The sequence below is a fragment of the Triplophysa rosa genome, linkage group LG10 (assembly GCF_024868665.1).
Source record: "Triplophysa rosa linkage group LG10, Trosa_1v2, whole genome shotgun sequence".
In the NCBI taxonomy this organism is placed as follows: Eukaryota; Metazoa; Chordata; class Actinopteri; order Cypriniformes; family Nemacheilidae; genus Triplophysa; species Triplophysa rosa.
This window is the reverse complement of record NC_079899.1, coordinates 9,683,686-9,700,464: the sequence shown is the minus strand read 5'-3', so window position 1 is coordinate 9,700,464 and position 16,779 is coordinate 9,683,686. Positions and strand designations below refer to the sequence as shown.

General features: G+C 38.5%; 1 protein-coding gene across 2 annotated transcripts in view; it reads right to left on the bottom strand.

Annotated features, from left to right (window-relative positions):
- crim1 (cysteine rich transmembrane BMP regulator 1 (chordin-like)) overlaps window positions 1-16,779 on the bottom strand; it is a 132,155-nt gene that overhangs the window by 20,393 nt on the left and 94,983 nt on the right. For both annotated transcript variants that reach the window (XM_057343247.1, XM_057343246.1), the window contains exons 7-9: window positions 15,344-15,541; window positions 2,790-2,918; window positions 1,699-1,855 (exon numbers count right to left, since the gene is read on the bottom strand). In XM_057343247.1, the coding sequence (XP_057199230.1) occupies window positions 1,699-1,855; window positions 2,790-2,918; window positions 15,344-15,541 (484 nt within the window). The remainder of the gene's footprint in view (window positions 1-1,698; window positions 1,856-2,789; window positions 2,919-15,343; window positions 15,542-16,779) is intronic.

The window sequence follows — 16,779 nt, the reverse complement described above, 5'->3', positions numbered from 1 at the left end:
CAAACCATGGGTTGAAATAACCCAAAATTTTTTAGAGTGAATGTCTGAATCAGGTTTGCAGTTGAAGAACGGGAAACACCAGGCTTATAATTTGATTGCCCCCTGGTGGCTGGCTGCAGTATACAGTATGTCATAAACCTCCATGTAAATGAACAGATGAAATCAATTGGACTTCAAATATATTTCTGCCTACAATGATTTCCGTCATTTTAGTTGAGCTGTTGTATGGTTAAGTGTTTTTGGCTTCATTTTTCTACAGTGGAAGTAAATGGGGACACATCGTCCATCTTTTTTGACGGTCTATTGGTAACACTTTACAATAAGGTTGCATTTGTTAATATTAGTTAACATGACCTAACAATAAAGCAATAAGTCCCAAGAAGCAGTGTTGTACTGGGGTATTTTATAACGGCTTAGAACTCCGCTCAGCCAATCAGAATCAAGGACCAGAACTGACGGTTTTATAATGAACAATATAGATTTTCAGCTCTTTTGTTCAAGCTAATTTTAGTATTTACTCATACATTTTATAATCAAATAGTGCACAATGAACTAACATGAACAATTAAGTAAGATTGGCATTAAAGGGTTCACTCAAAAATGACAATTGTTGGTAAGAATGTTGGTAACCGAACAATAGCGGTACCCATCAACTTGCATTGGTTTTGTGTTCATACAAAGGGTACCGCCATTGTTCGGTTACCAACATTCTTCAAAAGATCCACTTTTGTGTTTTGCGGAAGACAGAAAGTCATACAGGTTTAAAATAGGGTGAATAAATGATGACAGAATTTTCACTTCTGGATGAACTATTCCTTTAAGCAACATTAACAAATATTCATAAATGATTATACAATTGTATCGATCATTGTTAGTTAATGCTAGCTAATGCATTAACTAACGCATGACCAACATTTTTAATTCCATATCCTGCATACTCGCTCTTTAGAGATAGAGTCTAGCATGCACCTTACTTGTCCGTCTCATTTTCATGCATTGCGAGGCCTCTTTTTTTAACCTGCTGACTGCACGACTCCGCAAAAGTTTTTACAAATTGGCTTGGCGATCTGCCTGTGTAATTGGAGCGCGTTTTTTTCAGATGCGGAAAAGCAATGTTTGTTTGGGATGGCATCGAGACACGGTGTTGGGTAGATTAGACCTTCAGCTTCGCTATCACAACTCATCCTTTACGCAGCGCAATCAGAAGCGCTGATCTGAGGCGGCCCTAATTAGCTGTCAACTCGAAACTTGCAGCTGGGCACAAACAAGCAATGCATAGAGTAAGGGATCATTTTGTCATTCACAATTTCAACCGACTTAGAAACAGTGTGGAATTACTTTGGTTTGTGACAGCAAACTAATGCTGCCTGTCTTGATAGATTCTGATCGCCGGGGTATCAGTGACGTATAAAATACTGTATATCTAGAATTATACAGAACGATATTATGGGATCAATAAAACTGGGATAAAAAAGACTCCTAAGCTAGTCGCTGTAAATGATCAGTTTAAAAATGTGCATTGTGCAATGATCCTTTCTCAGTAAACTATTTCTTAAAGCAAAAAAAACCTAATCTCTGTGTTGTGTCTTTTTTACGTTGGGCATTAACTCCATCCCATTCAGAAAATGTTTAATGGAAACTTTAACCATCTTGCTAATGTAAATCTCAGACAGCATCTGTATACTTAAGCTCTCTCACATGTAGCCGAACGGGCAGTTCTTGACACAGGACACAGCTTTGCACTTCTTGTGACGTGGGCGGCACTGGCAAACATCACAGCCGTGGACGTCAGCCTGGAAGCCAAAAGGGCATTTGAGAGTGCAGCTGGCAATTAGAGCGCTGCACAGCTCTTCTCCTGAAGGTTAGAAGAAAAACAAAGCCGAAATTAATTCATTACAGTCTTAAGACATTAATTACACACATCCAATAATATTCACCCTTTAAGGTCAGCACTATGGAGACATAGACAGAGAGGCAAATAAATGAATGAATGATAAAATACCAAAATAAAATGATCAAGATGATTATTTTTCACATTTTAGTGAAATCAATATTTTATCTTTTAAAGCTGTCGTACCCACACACTTGGCTGATTTTCCTTTAGTATCTGCTTCAACTCATCCGTTAAAAAAGAACTGAAAGATTTACGTAAAAATTCATGGACATCTACAAAACTAGTTTTAAGCATTTAAGTACAAGCCCATCAATCCAAATGTCACTGAGATCATCAGAAACATATCTTTGGATGTCCAAATTCATTGTTTTTCAGGAAACGGAAAAAACACTGTACGTTTTAAATAATTAAATACTGTGTTGTCAAAGTTGACAAGCACTTTGTAATACTTTTTATTGGTTTGATATTTGCAAAACCCATTGACAAACATAAAGGCGACCAATAACAATGATTTATAGCAACAACAAAAAGTCACAACATATGGAGATGCAAGAAAAAACAGCAGTCAAGTGCATCCAGATGTTTGATTGGCTGGATACATTTTAGATTCAAATATTTGAACCCCACCAATGGCCATCAAGTACCATCCCAAACCAGCAAAATCATCATTTTTACTTTTTCCCCTGACATTTGTCAGATTTGGATGAACCCAGCCTCTCTTAGCATTCGAAACAATCTCTTAATCCCTTTGCCCTTCACTGTTGATCCTCATAAACATCTCTACAAAAGCCAGTCAGAGTCTGGAGAGAATACAGCTGAAGACCGCCTGACAGCATCTGTAAGACGTGATGAAGATAAAGCACTTTTATCAGCGAAACGTCACGCCGTCACTTACTGTTTCTGCAGCTGCACGTGCGGCAGCCGTCGGAGTCCGACCGGAATCCATGCAGGCAGCTTTTTTCTGTCAGCGTGCAGTTGTCCAGCGAGCCGCAGGCAGGGGGCGCCATCGTGATGTATGTGGGCTCTGAAACACACAAATTCCCCCAAAGGATGTGAGTCACTTATGAGATAGTCAAACAGACAGCGAGAATGTGGGGAACGCAGGAGCCCAAATGGGACTACGTTTATGAGTCATGGGAGTCTGAAGCAATTTTCCACAGATTCTTCTTTTAGCTTGAGTTAACAGGCATAAGTAAGATGACAGCTTGCAACAACACAGTAAAGTGATCAAATGTTCAAATCATCTAATCTCTGTTCGCCTGCAATGACATTTCGGTCTAATAAGGATTCCTACTGGTTATAATTGATTTGACTGAGACCAATAAAAGATTACGGGGCAGTTTAATATAGAAGCTTGCGGTATATCAGTGACAAGCAAAACCATCTTGCCATTTAGGTTGCGACAGCTCTGACAAGTTTCTATTTGATTCCCGTTTTTACGATCGATAAACTGTACCATGCTGTGTCCCTGGCACACAGATAAATATTGGAAAGGATCCAGCCAGATGGGCACCGAAAGAGAGACAGATAAATTTGTCAAGGTCTGAAATGGATAAATGTCTTGACGACTAGAAAAACAGTTGATGGCAGCAGTCCAAATAGGAGCCATGATCACAGAAAAGGACGTTTTTACTGTGGGTCGAGGGTGCCGCAACTGAAATTCGTGTAGTGCATTCTGAAATTACTGACAGAATTGATTCGTGCTTGTTGAATATCTCATCCAAACAGCTACACTCTTGGTTCTTCTCTTTCTTTGAGCAAATAGTTTTGCATGCAGAGCTGTGTGCTGAGAAGCAATCTCAACAAGTATGGACAAACACGAGTATGTTAAAATATCTCTGTATTTCGGCCAATAACAGGGAGAGGAATTTAAAGGAACAGTACGAGTGTAATGTTTTTATTTTCTTACTCACTTTTCATTCCAATTTAGTTATTTTCTATGAAGCACCAAAAGAGAACGTATATTGACCTCAGTGCTTTTCTTCCATAAAATAAAACCCAAAATTAACTTTAAAAGTCTTTAAAAATTAATTAATTAATTATATAAAAAAATCACACACAGTACATATACACATACATCTCGGAGACGTCTATTTTATGTCTACATTTACATCTGCAAGATGTATTTTTTTTATTTATTTGCTCATCTGCAATACATCTCTAAGACGTTTCCTGTCAGATGTTCTAAAGATTTCTAGAAGATGTCTGTAAGATGTTTATGATTTAGAATGCATGTTTTTTTAGGTGTTTTTCACAGTAGATGTTTCCAGATCCCCAGATCTTTTGCAGACATCTTATAGACCTGTGCTATCTGGGTTCTGTGTTCCACATTTTTTTCAAATCATATCGTTGAGAGCGAGTAAATTTAGCAACGCGACACAGAAGAACCAATGATGATACATGTTGACAAGCTGCCATATTCTGTTTAAATAATAGGATTCGGCTAAGCTCAGAAGGTTTCGCAAAACAGAGATAACATATCTGTTCAAAGTTTCTGCTATAGCTAAAGAAAGAAGTCAGCCTGGACTGGTGTACGGGTGAATAAATGATAAGAGAATTTTTCTTTTTGGCTGAACTATTCTTTTGATACTCTCAGCACTTGGCAGTTTTTCTGTCATAACAGTGTTTCTTGCACCACTAGTCACTGGTAACGCTCCACCACTGCTGAGTCTGTAGAGCCACGGCAAGACAAACTGAAGCCTTTTTTACCAGTTTGCAGTCTGAATGACGAGATAAAAAGCCTGTACAATGTGAAAAATGCCAAGACAACAAGCCATTCTATTGTGTTGTGCTTACTGACTGCATTTAAGAACAAACATACAGCGTGACGAGTGTAATCCAATTCAAGAACGAATTACTCGTATGAGGCAGTGAATCACGCAACAATATTTACCAATTTATGGACAGTTGAAATCAGTCTGACGAATCCTTCACTGAATGAATCTGTCAGAATGGTTACTGAACCATCAGAATGCTAACATATGAGTCACTTTTGATTGAAGCAAGCTTTCATTGTTTCAACTTTTATTCTTATGAACGTTTAAACAGTTTTCAATGGTTGTTTGTGAAACTCAGTTTTATGACTGCAGATTAATACACTCACAGTCAGTGTTGGGTGTGACTAGTTACTAAGTAATTAGTTACTGTAATTTAATTACTTTTCCCTTGAAAAAGTAAAGTAAGGGATACTCTTATTTTTTCTGTAATTTAATTACAGTTACTTTTGATGTAATTAAACTAAATACTCTGTGTAATATATGGGTGTGTGCAATAGTGGAATTGACATCAAAATTCAAAGTCTAACTTTAAAATCTGTGCTTTAATGTATAATTCTCACATTTGTAATACTTTGGTCAGTTAATAAGAGTACTTTATGCAGTTTAATATTATTTATTGAAATGAATTAAAAGAGCCCTTTCATGCCTATCCTTGAATCACTTAACTAATCAAGGTTGATATAGGATATAGAAAGTAATTAGTAATAAGTAACTAAATACTTTTTGGAGAGAGTAATTTGTACAGTAATCGAATTACACTATTGAATATGTAATTAGTAACTAGCAATTAATTACTTTTTCAGAGGAACTTACCCAACACTGCTCACAGTTTATGTAATACGTTAGATTTGAATTTAATTGATATTTCACATATTTCTATATTTATCTAAATTAAAATTTGAATTTATGTCTTTATTCATTGGGCCATAAGATATGCAGTATGATTCCTAAAAGCGTATGCACAATTATTCAAAGTGAAAATAATTTTTAGGCCTGTTCAGATTGTGGCTATTTTTATAATAAATTATCACATATTTATTTTATATTTTAGATATCGTCACTGTCGCTTTTAGATAAATTCGCTGTTTTTCAGGAAATAGAAAAAAACTTGATTAATGATTAAATACTGTTGACAAGTACTTTTTGTGAGGTTTCAGAAGGACAGCAGCGATGCATATTTTTATAGTTATACAAGTTATTCATGTCAAATTCAAGAATATACAGTTGTGTCTGGTTATTAAATAAAAAAATAAGCGATAAACACAAACCCGAGGCAAAAACATGATGTCCTTTTTCCTATTCATGAAAGAACGCCATTTCATTACCATATTTAAAGCCATTTCAGCAACAATCTTCCTTGTAAGCCCGCAACTAAATAATCTCGACCAACCAAGCGTGCACACATTTACGTGCATAAATATTAAGACAACCACATATTAAATGTGGAAAATTTCAGGTGTGAAACTCCTGTTGGCTGTGCGATTTCACTTCAAAAAGCGACATAGGAGCTTAGGGGGTTCAACCCAACCTGACAGCTTTCATTTGCTTAATTACACACGTTGAGTCTGGTACAATAACTTCCCTCTGACAGCAAGAGGGTGTCACCTTGAGGAAATGAGGTCTTCTAACAAATAATAATTAGGAAATAAAATGCACGGAGCGCGGGGCAGCTGGCAGATGAGCTAAATTAAGCTGTCCTGGGACCTGTGGGACAGAGAGCAGAGCTGTGTCCAACAAGACCTGGAGGACGGGACATGGAGCTCGACACACCACCAGCGACGGGATGTATTCACCACCAGATGACACCTCCGGAGTGGGTTGGAGCTGATCATCGAAGCTGGCGGTTGCGCCAACTCGACACTCTGGCGATCATAATCGGAATGTCCCAACACGGTACACATCAAAAGCTCTCTTCACTGGCTCGGCTCATCTCGACGTAAACTCAGAGATGGGAGAAATGGGAATCGGCTCTGGAATGCGTCCATCGCTCTACAAACAGCCACGTGCAACATGCCACATGTAAACGCGAGGCTCGGAGACCAGAGTTCTCTAGTCCTTGCCAACAGGTATGGCTATTTAAGAGATCTGTCGAGGGGGATATCAGGCACCAAACGCAGCTGCCCGCTTTTTTCTCTATTTCCCAATGTTGCCATAAGGCCACATATGGCACTGCTGAATACGTATGACTGTACAGTCCGTCTAGTTTATCAGAAAAAGGTCATTGCTGAATGTCATAACAGTGTGTAACTGCACCATAATGACAATAAAAAAGCATGTTTCTTTCTATTCAAAAATAGCTATGAATTCCATCCAAAAAAGCAACATGTAAATTGTAAAAATATTACACAGCATATGTTTCATCGTGACAGTATTTTGGGGAAAACAGATTCATGGTTTTTCCTGTCTGCTGCAATAAGTTATAATATAGTCAATATAATAACAGTCACATGACATTTACGATATGTGACTGTTTAAAAAAAAAAAAAAAAAATATATATATATATATAAGGGAAATAATGCCATTAGAATTCTATGGCTCTATCAATGTTTTCAACAGCTGAATCGCCGTCACAAGGCTGCCGACATTCTGGCTCCAAACGTAACAGACAACAGGCTTTGTTATGGAAAGAATCAACAAGGTCACAAGAATAGATCTATGTGTGTGGCTTCAAAATACAGGTAACATGATGTGTCAAGGACACAGAACCTTTTCTCTAACAAAGCCCACACCTGAGGCTTTGAATGCATTGTAGGAATGTTACGGGCTCAAAATAAGTCAAGCTCATGCCACAGATGCTGTCGATTAGCACTGGAAATATTTTGACTTGTCCCTTAGTTTGCGGAAACAAAAGAAAACGCATTGTGACAAGGAATGGCAGAGGGATAAACTTTAAAGCTCACAATGTTTAGAAATATTCTATCAATAGAACTTGCTTTGAGCCGGGAACATTCTTTAAGCCAACACTAACGTAACTGTGCAGAACATACACCCGCACATACTGTACATATATATATATATTATATACAGTATATATATATATATATTAGTGCTGTCAATCGATTAAAAAAATTAATCGGATTAATCACACATTTTTTCTGTGATTAATCACGATTAATCGCACATAACTATTATATTTTAAAATATACTTTTACATTTTAATAATCTCACATTTAATCTTCAAATTGATGTAGAAACAACATATTTCTTTAACAGCATCATTTTATGAAAGCTAGCATTTTGATATTAGTACTGTAACTGATGTCTCTATTAAATTGATTATTTTAACATGAATTATAGCCATTCAACAGTATAATTGAGAGCTCATGTAGGAAACATACAGGAATTGAAGGACACTTTACAGTCTTTATTAATGCTAAATTATAAATTAAATGCAGAAGAATTCTCATTAAAGCTACAAAATCACATTGATTTCTTCTTTTCTTTTGTTCTTTGATTAACATTAGTGACAGGAGTCAGAGCAGCACGTTTAAGAGCGTGGCCCCTTTAAGAGCTGTCTCAGTTCGCAGATCTGACCGTCACCGCACTCCCATTTTCACAACTCTTTGCATTCATTTAAGATTTTTTTTACACTTTGAAGTCTGTGCTTAAGAAAATGCTAGACAAAACGGGCTTTCTGACATAATCTTGTGTGGTTTTATCCATTCAAGCACGAAAGAGAACTTAACACGGATGCGCTGTCTGACAGAGATTCACAGACGCAGCCCTTAGCAGGTGACTGTTTACACCAGACTGGACCTCTCGTTGCGTTTTTGCCACGTCCCACAGTTTAGAACCGGTCTATCTCCATTGAACGCGTCAAAGCAACTGTTTCAAATCGCGCTTAAGTGGTTTAAAAGCCTGTACACGAATAAGAGCGTGATTACATAATGTAACGCTAGACAAAGGATGTCAAAACAAACGGATGCTGCGTTAATTGCGATAAATATTTTCTCACGCGTTAATTTGAAAAAAATTAATCGCATGCGTTAACGCGTTAACGTTGACAGCCCTAATATATATATATATATATACAGTATATATTACCCCATAGTTCTAACACTACTTTCCAACTTTGTCATTTAGTTGAAGCTTTAAAGCAAAAGAGAAGTTCCGTTATTGCAATAAAAGTAACTCTGGAGCAATGGCACAGTTGTTGCCGTTCATGTATCATCAACCTTTTGGTTACCAGCGAAAGTTCTTTAAAGGAATTATTCACCCAGAAATGACAATTTTGTCATCATTTACTCACCCTAAAGTTGCTGCAAACTCGTATGATTTTCTGTCCTCTGTGAAACACAAAGGAAGTTTTTGCATTTGTTGAGTTCCAAAAAGCACCATGGAAGTATCATAAAAAGGGTCTGTGTGACTCGTGCATTACATTCCAAGTCTTCTGAAGCCAAATGATATCTTTGTGAGGAAAATATCCAATTTTAAGTCATTCAAAGAAGTTTTCAGTGTAATGCTTCTTTAAAGAAATTTCGAATGTACATGAATGTGAATGAGAATTTCACTGTCAATGATTAATCAATGAATAAAATTTCATTCTTTTTCTCACATGAAATGATGATGTGACTTCCGAAGACTTCTTCCAAAGACTTCGGAAGAAACAAGTATGGATTACTTTCATGTCATTTTTTATCTCTTTACGGCATTTGGTGTCTCATGTGCAGAAGACAGAAATCACTGTATGGTACTACATACACAAAAAAATGTTTGGTTATTTCAACCCATCATTGGGTCCAATTAAAATGAACCCAGAAAGTGTTTATATTTGGCCCAACAATGGGTTAAAACAACCCAGCATATACGGTTAAAAAACAAACCAATATAGGTATAACCCTACTGTTGGTTTGTCCATTTTTGACCCAGTGCTGGGTTGAAATAACCCATTATTTTTTAGATTGCACAGTTATATATGTATTTAAAGTCTAATTTTATATTTTAGGCATACTACACCTTTACCAGTAGGGTGCCAGGACAAAATTATAAGGTTGGACCCCAGACCCCATAAACCCAGCTGTGTAAAGACATGTTTAGAAATCCCCCCTTCGTCACAGAACACGAGACCACGTTCCCGGTTGTGCTACACTATCCACCAAGCAAATTCAGAGTCATGAATTCATTTGACACACAAAGCGGTTAGTCACCTAGTCGTCACAGTGGGATGAAATTCTAAAGCATTTGAACATTTACGCATTCAACCCTCTCCCTGCGCATAACCTTTCACTGCAGCCCGTGATGATGAGCAGGCCGACATGCTGCCTTTGATCTAGCGCTGCACTGCCCAGAGAAGCAGAGCGAATTCAAATAAAGAGAAAGCGCTAGATTTCAGATCCGGTTGCAATGCAGTGGCGCTATTGTGTGTGTGCAGAACTTTATATGGAAAGCCATACATTAGGACCCTCTCACTTGTCCCTGATACCACAACGAGAGCTCGCCACGGTCTGGCAGACCCATCTAAACCTCTAATTGCTTCATAGGCCGACAGACTTATAAAAGTTTAATTGATGACAGGTGAACGTGAGTGTGCCGTTCGCTGCAGCAAGGCAGACGTGATGCTGTCATGTTCTGTCCATCCTCTGCGCTCCCTGCAATGCTTTCCGCCCCAGGCTCTTGCTTTCCCAGCCTGTTCAAATGACCTAAAGTCGTAGGGGCTGCTAACAGACTCGTTGCATTCTGATAGAGGTGGAGAGCAGAAAAACTAACTTGAGCGGTTCTTTTCGTTGTCAGGGTGCTGCTACGCCCTGTGTTTTTTAATATATTAATGTGCATTTGCTAGCATGGTCTGGGTGATTGCTAAAAGCAATGTCTGTGCCCGAAATACCCAAAAAAGGTAAAAAAACCCCCCGCTCTCACGAACCTTCTCTGGATCAGTTCCACATTTGTGGAATGATCTGCCTGCTGCTACAAGATCAGCAGATTCTGTGGCCATCTTTAAGAATTGGCTGAAAACACATCTCTTCCGTCAGCACCTGACCGATCATTTCTGACTTTTATATCTTTTCTACTCTTTTTTTATATATACATAAATTCTTAAAAAACTTAGCTCTGTACACTGTAGTAGGCTTTGTGAGACATGTTTTATTGCAGTTATGCTTTTTGTTGTCCTAATGCTGACCCAATTGCTTCCATTGTTTACCTAACTTGTAAGTCGCTTTGGATAAAAGCGTCTGCTAAATGAATAAATGTAAATAGCTGTCACGGAGACGGGAGGGAAGAACCCAATTGCAGGCAGCGTAGGTGAAGGGGTTAACAAGGAGGGTTTATTAACAAATAAAACACAAAACAAGAACCCACGAGGGGACAAAACAATAACAACCGTTAAACAGAGACAAAGACTAACTAAACACTAGACTAAAACAACACTTGACAAGAACTATACTAAACACTTACTAGACTTGACGGAGGAATGAGGAACAGGAAGGCACATGAAAGGACCGGTATACACACATGGATCACAGCAAGAATACACACAGCAAACACAATGACCGAACAGAGGACAATGAAACATGAGGACTATATAAAGGGGAGAAAATCAAGAACGGACAGGTGCGGGGCATGAACTAATTAACAATGTAACTAAGGAGACGAAAGGGCGGGAACAGAGATGCAACACCGGAGAGAGAGAGGATGTGGAAGGCCAACAGGGCCAAAACGTCTCTCTCCACACACAAGGGATCATCATGCCATGATTCTGCCACAAGATCAAGAAAAACATGACAAGATGAGGCAGAATCACGACAATAGCCCCCTATACCCTAATAATACACTGTTTGAGGGGACATCCAATTTTAGTGGTGTCCTTATTCATGGAAATTATTGAGTGCACTTATTCAACCCTATGATGCTTTGCAATAATGAGTGTATAACCAATGTACACTTACGTCTAGCTGCTAGCCGTCATCTTGATGCTCGCTCTGAATGAATTTCTGCGTCTAGATGGTGCCTGTTTAATTTGCTTCTTCAAGTGGAATATATATAAAGTTCGTTTACGGAAGTCATGCCACTTGGTGGCCATGGTTGCAATGCCTCCGGGCAGCTATTTCAGTCATAGAAAGACCACAGTCCTATCTACTCGAATGGAGGAAGACATATACTGTATTTCTAAAATCGCTGACAAAAATCACAATTAAATAGCATATTTCCAACCAACAACTAAAAATGGCATCAACTGTACCATAACTTCGGTTTCCTAAGCTTAAATACACCAAACAACACCTTTCTTTTTACTGAGGTGGGACTTCCTTCACTAAAGCGGCCATTTTGAGCTTGCAATTCCTCCCCATTGATAGTAATGGCAGTAGTGCATCTTATTAATATCTATTATCCTTGACTATATGACTAAACTAATGTAGGGAATATTGGGGGGGGCAATTTCGGACATGGCCAAAGTCTGCAGCTGCATTTCCGCTAACTATGAGCAACGGTAGTGCAAGCAATATTAGCAATTAGCAATTAGCAAGAATTTCTCCCGCCACATTTGAGGCACAGCTCTCATCCTCTCTGGATAAACAGAGCTGGAGCATGAGACGGGAGTTTGATTTGCTTGGATCTTTAATTAGAAGGAGGTTAAAGGTGCCGAGGGTAGATGAGACACACAGGAATCCTATTACCCCCGCTGTGACTCAATTCCACTGGAACGACATTGATCATAACCAACACGCCAGTTGGTGGAATCTCGCCCCCACAGCCACAAAAACCCAGGGTTGTTTATTGCGGTTTTTCATAGCCTCCTACACGGGTATTGTCAGGCTGGCATTTAGAAGACGTTGATAAGATTGTTAATCGCTCTAAACGAGGTTTCCTCCGAGTCTATATGAGCAACAAAGGAAAAAATGTCACGCACCTTTTACGTTTGGAAAATCTAGATGGCGAATAGAGCCGTGAGAAAATCTATATTTCCCAGCTCTGCGAAAATGTGATGTCATCAGTCTGCACACAACCAATCCCTAGAGAGATTCATTATCCAACATACCTGCCACTCATATATCATTCGCTTACTTCTTCCTGTATGTGTGTGTGTGTGTGTGTGTGTGTGTGTGTGTGTGTGTGTGTGTGTGCGTGTGTGCGTGTGTGTGTGTGAAATAACCTTTTAGTCCATGCCCCCGAGAACTGAGCTGCATTTCTGCATACAAAGGTGTGAGTCTATACCTCGTGCTCATTAATCAAAGCTCATGATGAGATACAAAATGAAGCAAAGCTTTCACTTGCAACAAACAGTGAGCAAACAACCCAGTCAGCTGCAGGAAGTCCCTGGGGTGGCCTCTCTAGATCTGCGGGCACAGTGTGAAAAACACACCGGCAATCGTGATATGAAATTCCACTGATAGTGGAATAACAGAAGTGTTACTTATTGGACCGAAAACTGCCATACGTAACAACCAAGAATGCTGCTCAACTATTGACGGATGTTCCATAAAACCCTCGTCGTCTGCTAAGAATCTTGGCGTTCTATTCGATAGTAATCTGTCATTTGAGAGCCACGTCGCCAACACCTGTAAAATGGTGTTTTTCCATTTTAAGAATATATCTAAACTACGTCATATGCTGTCACTGTCAGATGCAGAGAAGTTAATTCATGCATTCATGACATCAAGACTAGATTACTGTAATGCACTGTTAGGTGGTTGCCCTGCAGGCTTATTACAAAAACTCCAACTGGTCCAAAACGCGGCAGCTCGAGTTCTTACACGTACAAAAACGTATGAACATATTAGCCCGGTTCTGTCAACCTTGCACTGGTTACCTATAAAGCATTGCGTTAACTTTAAAATCTTGCTCATTACCTATAAAGCCCTACATGGTTTAGCTCCTCAGTACTTGAGTGAACTCCTCTTGTATTACAGTCCTTCACGTGCATTACGCTCTCAGGCGTCCTGTCAGTTGGTAATACCTAGAATTTGAACACATAGAAGTGTGTCTGCGTGTCCGTGTGTGTGTCTATGTGTGTTAGTACGTGTGCATATTGTGTGTGTGGAGTGTTTTGTATGTGGGTATGTCTGTCTTCTGTGTTTTCACATTTTTCTTGTTTTTACAGGTATAACTTTAATTGTTTTGCTTATAGTCAATATGTCTCATGTACAGCTGCTTTGTAACAATGAACATTGTAAAAAGCGCTATATAAATAAAGTTGAGTTGAGTTGAGTTGATAGTGAGGGTGAGCACTGAGGTCTGATAGAGAAAAACACACACAGGGGTTCGAGTGCACCAATGCATGACAGTAAAAAAGAGGGAAAACGTGAAGCAGAAGGGATATGAGGATGTGGAGATGTTTAGGTTGGGTTTGGGGGTGGAAGATGGTGAGAGATCGAGGTATGCACCTGCCTGCGTTTGCTCTCACAGTCTAGTAGATTATTCACACGTTCAGTGTGTGACTGGAAAGTCAAAAACATGCACCTGTGTACTAGAAGAACAATAGAGAGAATTTTAAAAACTACATTTTTTGGAAGAAGAAGTGAATGACGCATGCAAAAGTCACTGTGATGGTGCTAAGATTTGTGGGAGGTTTTGTATTGCATTGCTCTATAGGGTGCCTACTCTCAAATCTTCATGATATACTCATCCCTAGATATGATTTGCTTAGGAAAGTAATGTCATACAGTTCAACAAGCTGTATGATTTGACATATCAAATCATAATAAGCAATAGCAATATTGATCCTTGTCTTAGCAAGCACCGCTCATAACTTCATTATGTATATAGTGTATAAATAATAACACTAGTGTTGAGAGATCTGATGTATTGCAGAGAATCAAAAGTACTGCCTCAGCATTGTTTTTTTTAATAAAATAAATATACTGTTTGTTTAATTAATTTTTTAATGAATACATCCTTTGATAGGCAAATTGACAAGGTTGTTATAGTTTATTTAAACTAAAACTATTAAAACATTTATGTCAATTAAAATCAAATATAGTATTTGCCTAAATAATACATGAAAAACTAAACGAAAATGAGAAATGTTGCCTCAGCAACAGGCAATCATTATAAATATTATAAAAATATATAAAAACTAAACTAAAACTAAAACGGAAACAAAAATAAATTAAACTTATATTGCAAAATAAAAATACTAATAATAAAATGACAAATAGCTAAAAAATTAAACTAAAATTTATGGCGCCTCGCACATAACATGCAAAAACTTAAGTGCTCACATTTGATTAATTTTATTAATCAATCTTTTCGAACAATCGTCTTTGAACAGGTTCCCCATCACAGTCGTGCCCTAACTGTTTTATAATCATGATTTATAAGTCAATAACATTATCAAAGTTTTTCTGTCCATAACTGCATCTACATACTGTATTTTGTTATTAAGCAGTAATGGTTTTATTAAATTGTGAGCAAGAGTTGATAAAACGTGAGCACGATTTACCTAAAATAAGGGAACAAATTAGCAAAATGTGCTCACGCACTTGTAAATTGCGGGAACAAATTTTTATTGTTACTATTTTTTGGCATGTCATGTGTGGGGCTCCATAACAATTAACATGCAAAATAAAACAAAAAATCTAATCCAAAATGCTAATTAAACTTGATTCAACAGAATTATTCAAAACAACCACATCAAAAGAACAACTCGTTCGAGAATCACACAAGTGGAACAGTGGTGCACAATTTAAGAAGGATACACCCAAAACAAACCAGAATGAAATGTGAAATCCTCACCCTCGCACACGGGGCAGCACTCTCCTGGCACTGTAACAGGGTTTAGGCAGCTGTGGCCGCAGGCGGCCGCCACACAGCGAGCTTCTCCACTCACACACTGGCAGAAGGTGCAGTCGTCTTCACGCCAATGGTCTCCATGAGCCAGGATCTGCCCGTTCACGTAGCAGCCAGCGAAATTCAGTACTGGGTACACAGGGTCTGTGTGGAAAAAGTAAGGAGAAGGTGAGACAACACACAGGATTCTTTGTATAATCAATTGCATTGATTATGGGGGCTGGGGTAATGGGGAATTCTGTAAAAAGGATTTAAACATTAAGAAATGTGGAACGACACTGTTACTGGTAGTTGAAAACATAATCAACTTAGCCAAAGTATTTAGTAAACAAACATTCAGGGGGTGGAAGACGTGTAGAACATTATGAGTGATGTGCATTTTAATTCCACAGAGCTATACTGCAAAGACTTGTGGTAAGTTTTAAATCTTTGTGGAACTGCTTATAGCTCCTACACTTACATTGCATCTCTTTGTGAAATATTGTAAAAAGTGTTTATATATTAGCTAACTGTTTAACCCCTGCATGGTGCTCATGTTTTTGTTACTCCCCAGTGGTTGCAGGTCTACTGGATCAACAGCATTATTCAGTAAAATCGCTCACAGAGCGGTTCTAAAAATGGTAAGGAACGGTTACAAGTAGCCGGTTCGACACGGCACGCTAACAAACAAAGCTATTAACATTAACAAGAGGCGCCACTGCCTCACAATAAATGGCGAGGACTGGACCTTTATCATGGAGGAATTGAACACCGGAAGTGCTTGTCGAAGCAGGGTATCAATTTTTCCGTGTCAAGAAATTGTGAAAACTGAGGTAAGGAGGTCGATGTTCAGCTTTAAAGCAGCCGGGTGCTGTAGTAACAACTCTGGTCAGCGGATCAATATGGTTCATATAACATTCAATATGGCCGCTCTAGTGAAGGACGTCTCGCCTACCTCGAAAAAGGTGATTTTTTAGCGCAATTCAAGCTTAGTAAACCAAACTTATGATACAGTTCATGTCATGTTTAATTATTGATTAAATATGCTGTTTTATTTTGTCAGCGATTTTAGCAATATCTGCCTTCCCTCATTCTAGTAGATAGGACTGTGGACTATGATGCTGTGACGTAGCTGCCCAGAGGCATTGCAAACATGGCCGCCGAGTGGCACGACTTCCGTAAACAGACTTTGTTACAAATCAGGCTTGGTCAATCACCTGTTGCCTGGCTACCAATTTTCTTTATCTAGTGCATTATGTGAGTGAAGTAACAACAGATCAGGTAAAAAGGGAGTCCTAATAACTGAAATATATGATCGTTCTTCATCACTTGATGGCTATTTACATCTTATTCTGTCTGTAAACTCTTGAGTTACCAAAGCAATGACTGACAGATTTGTAAAG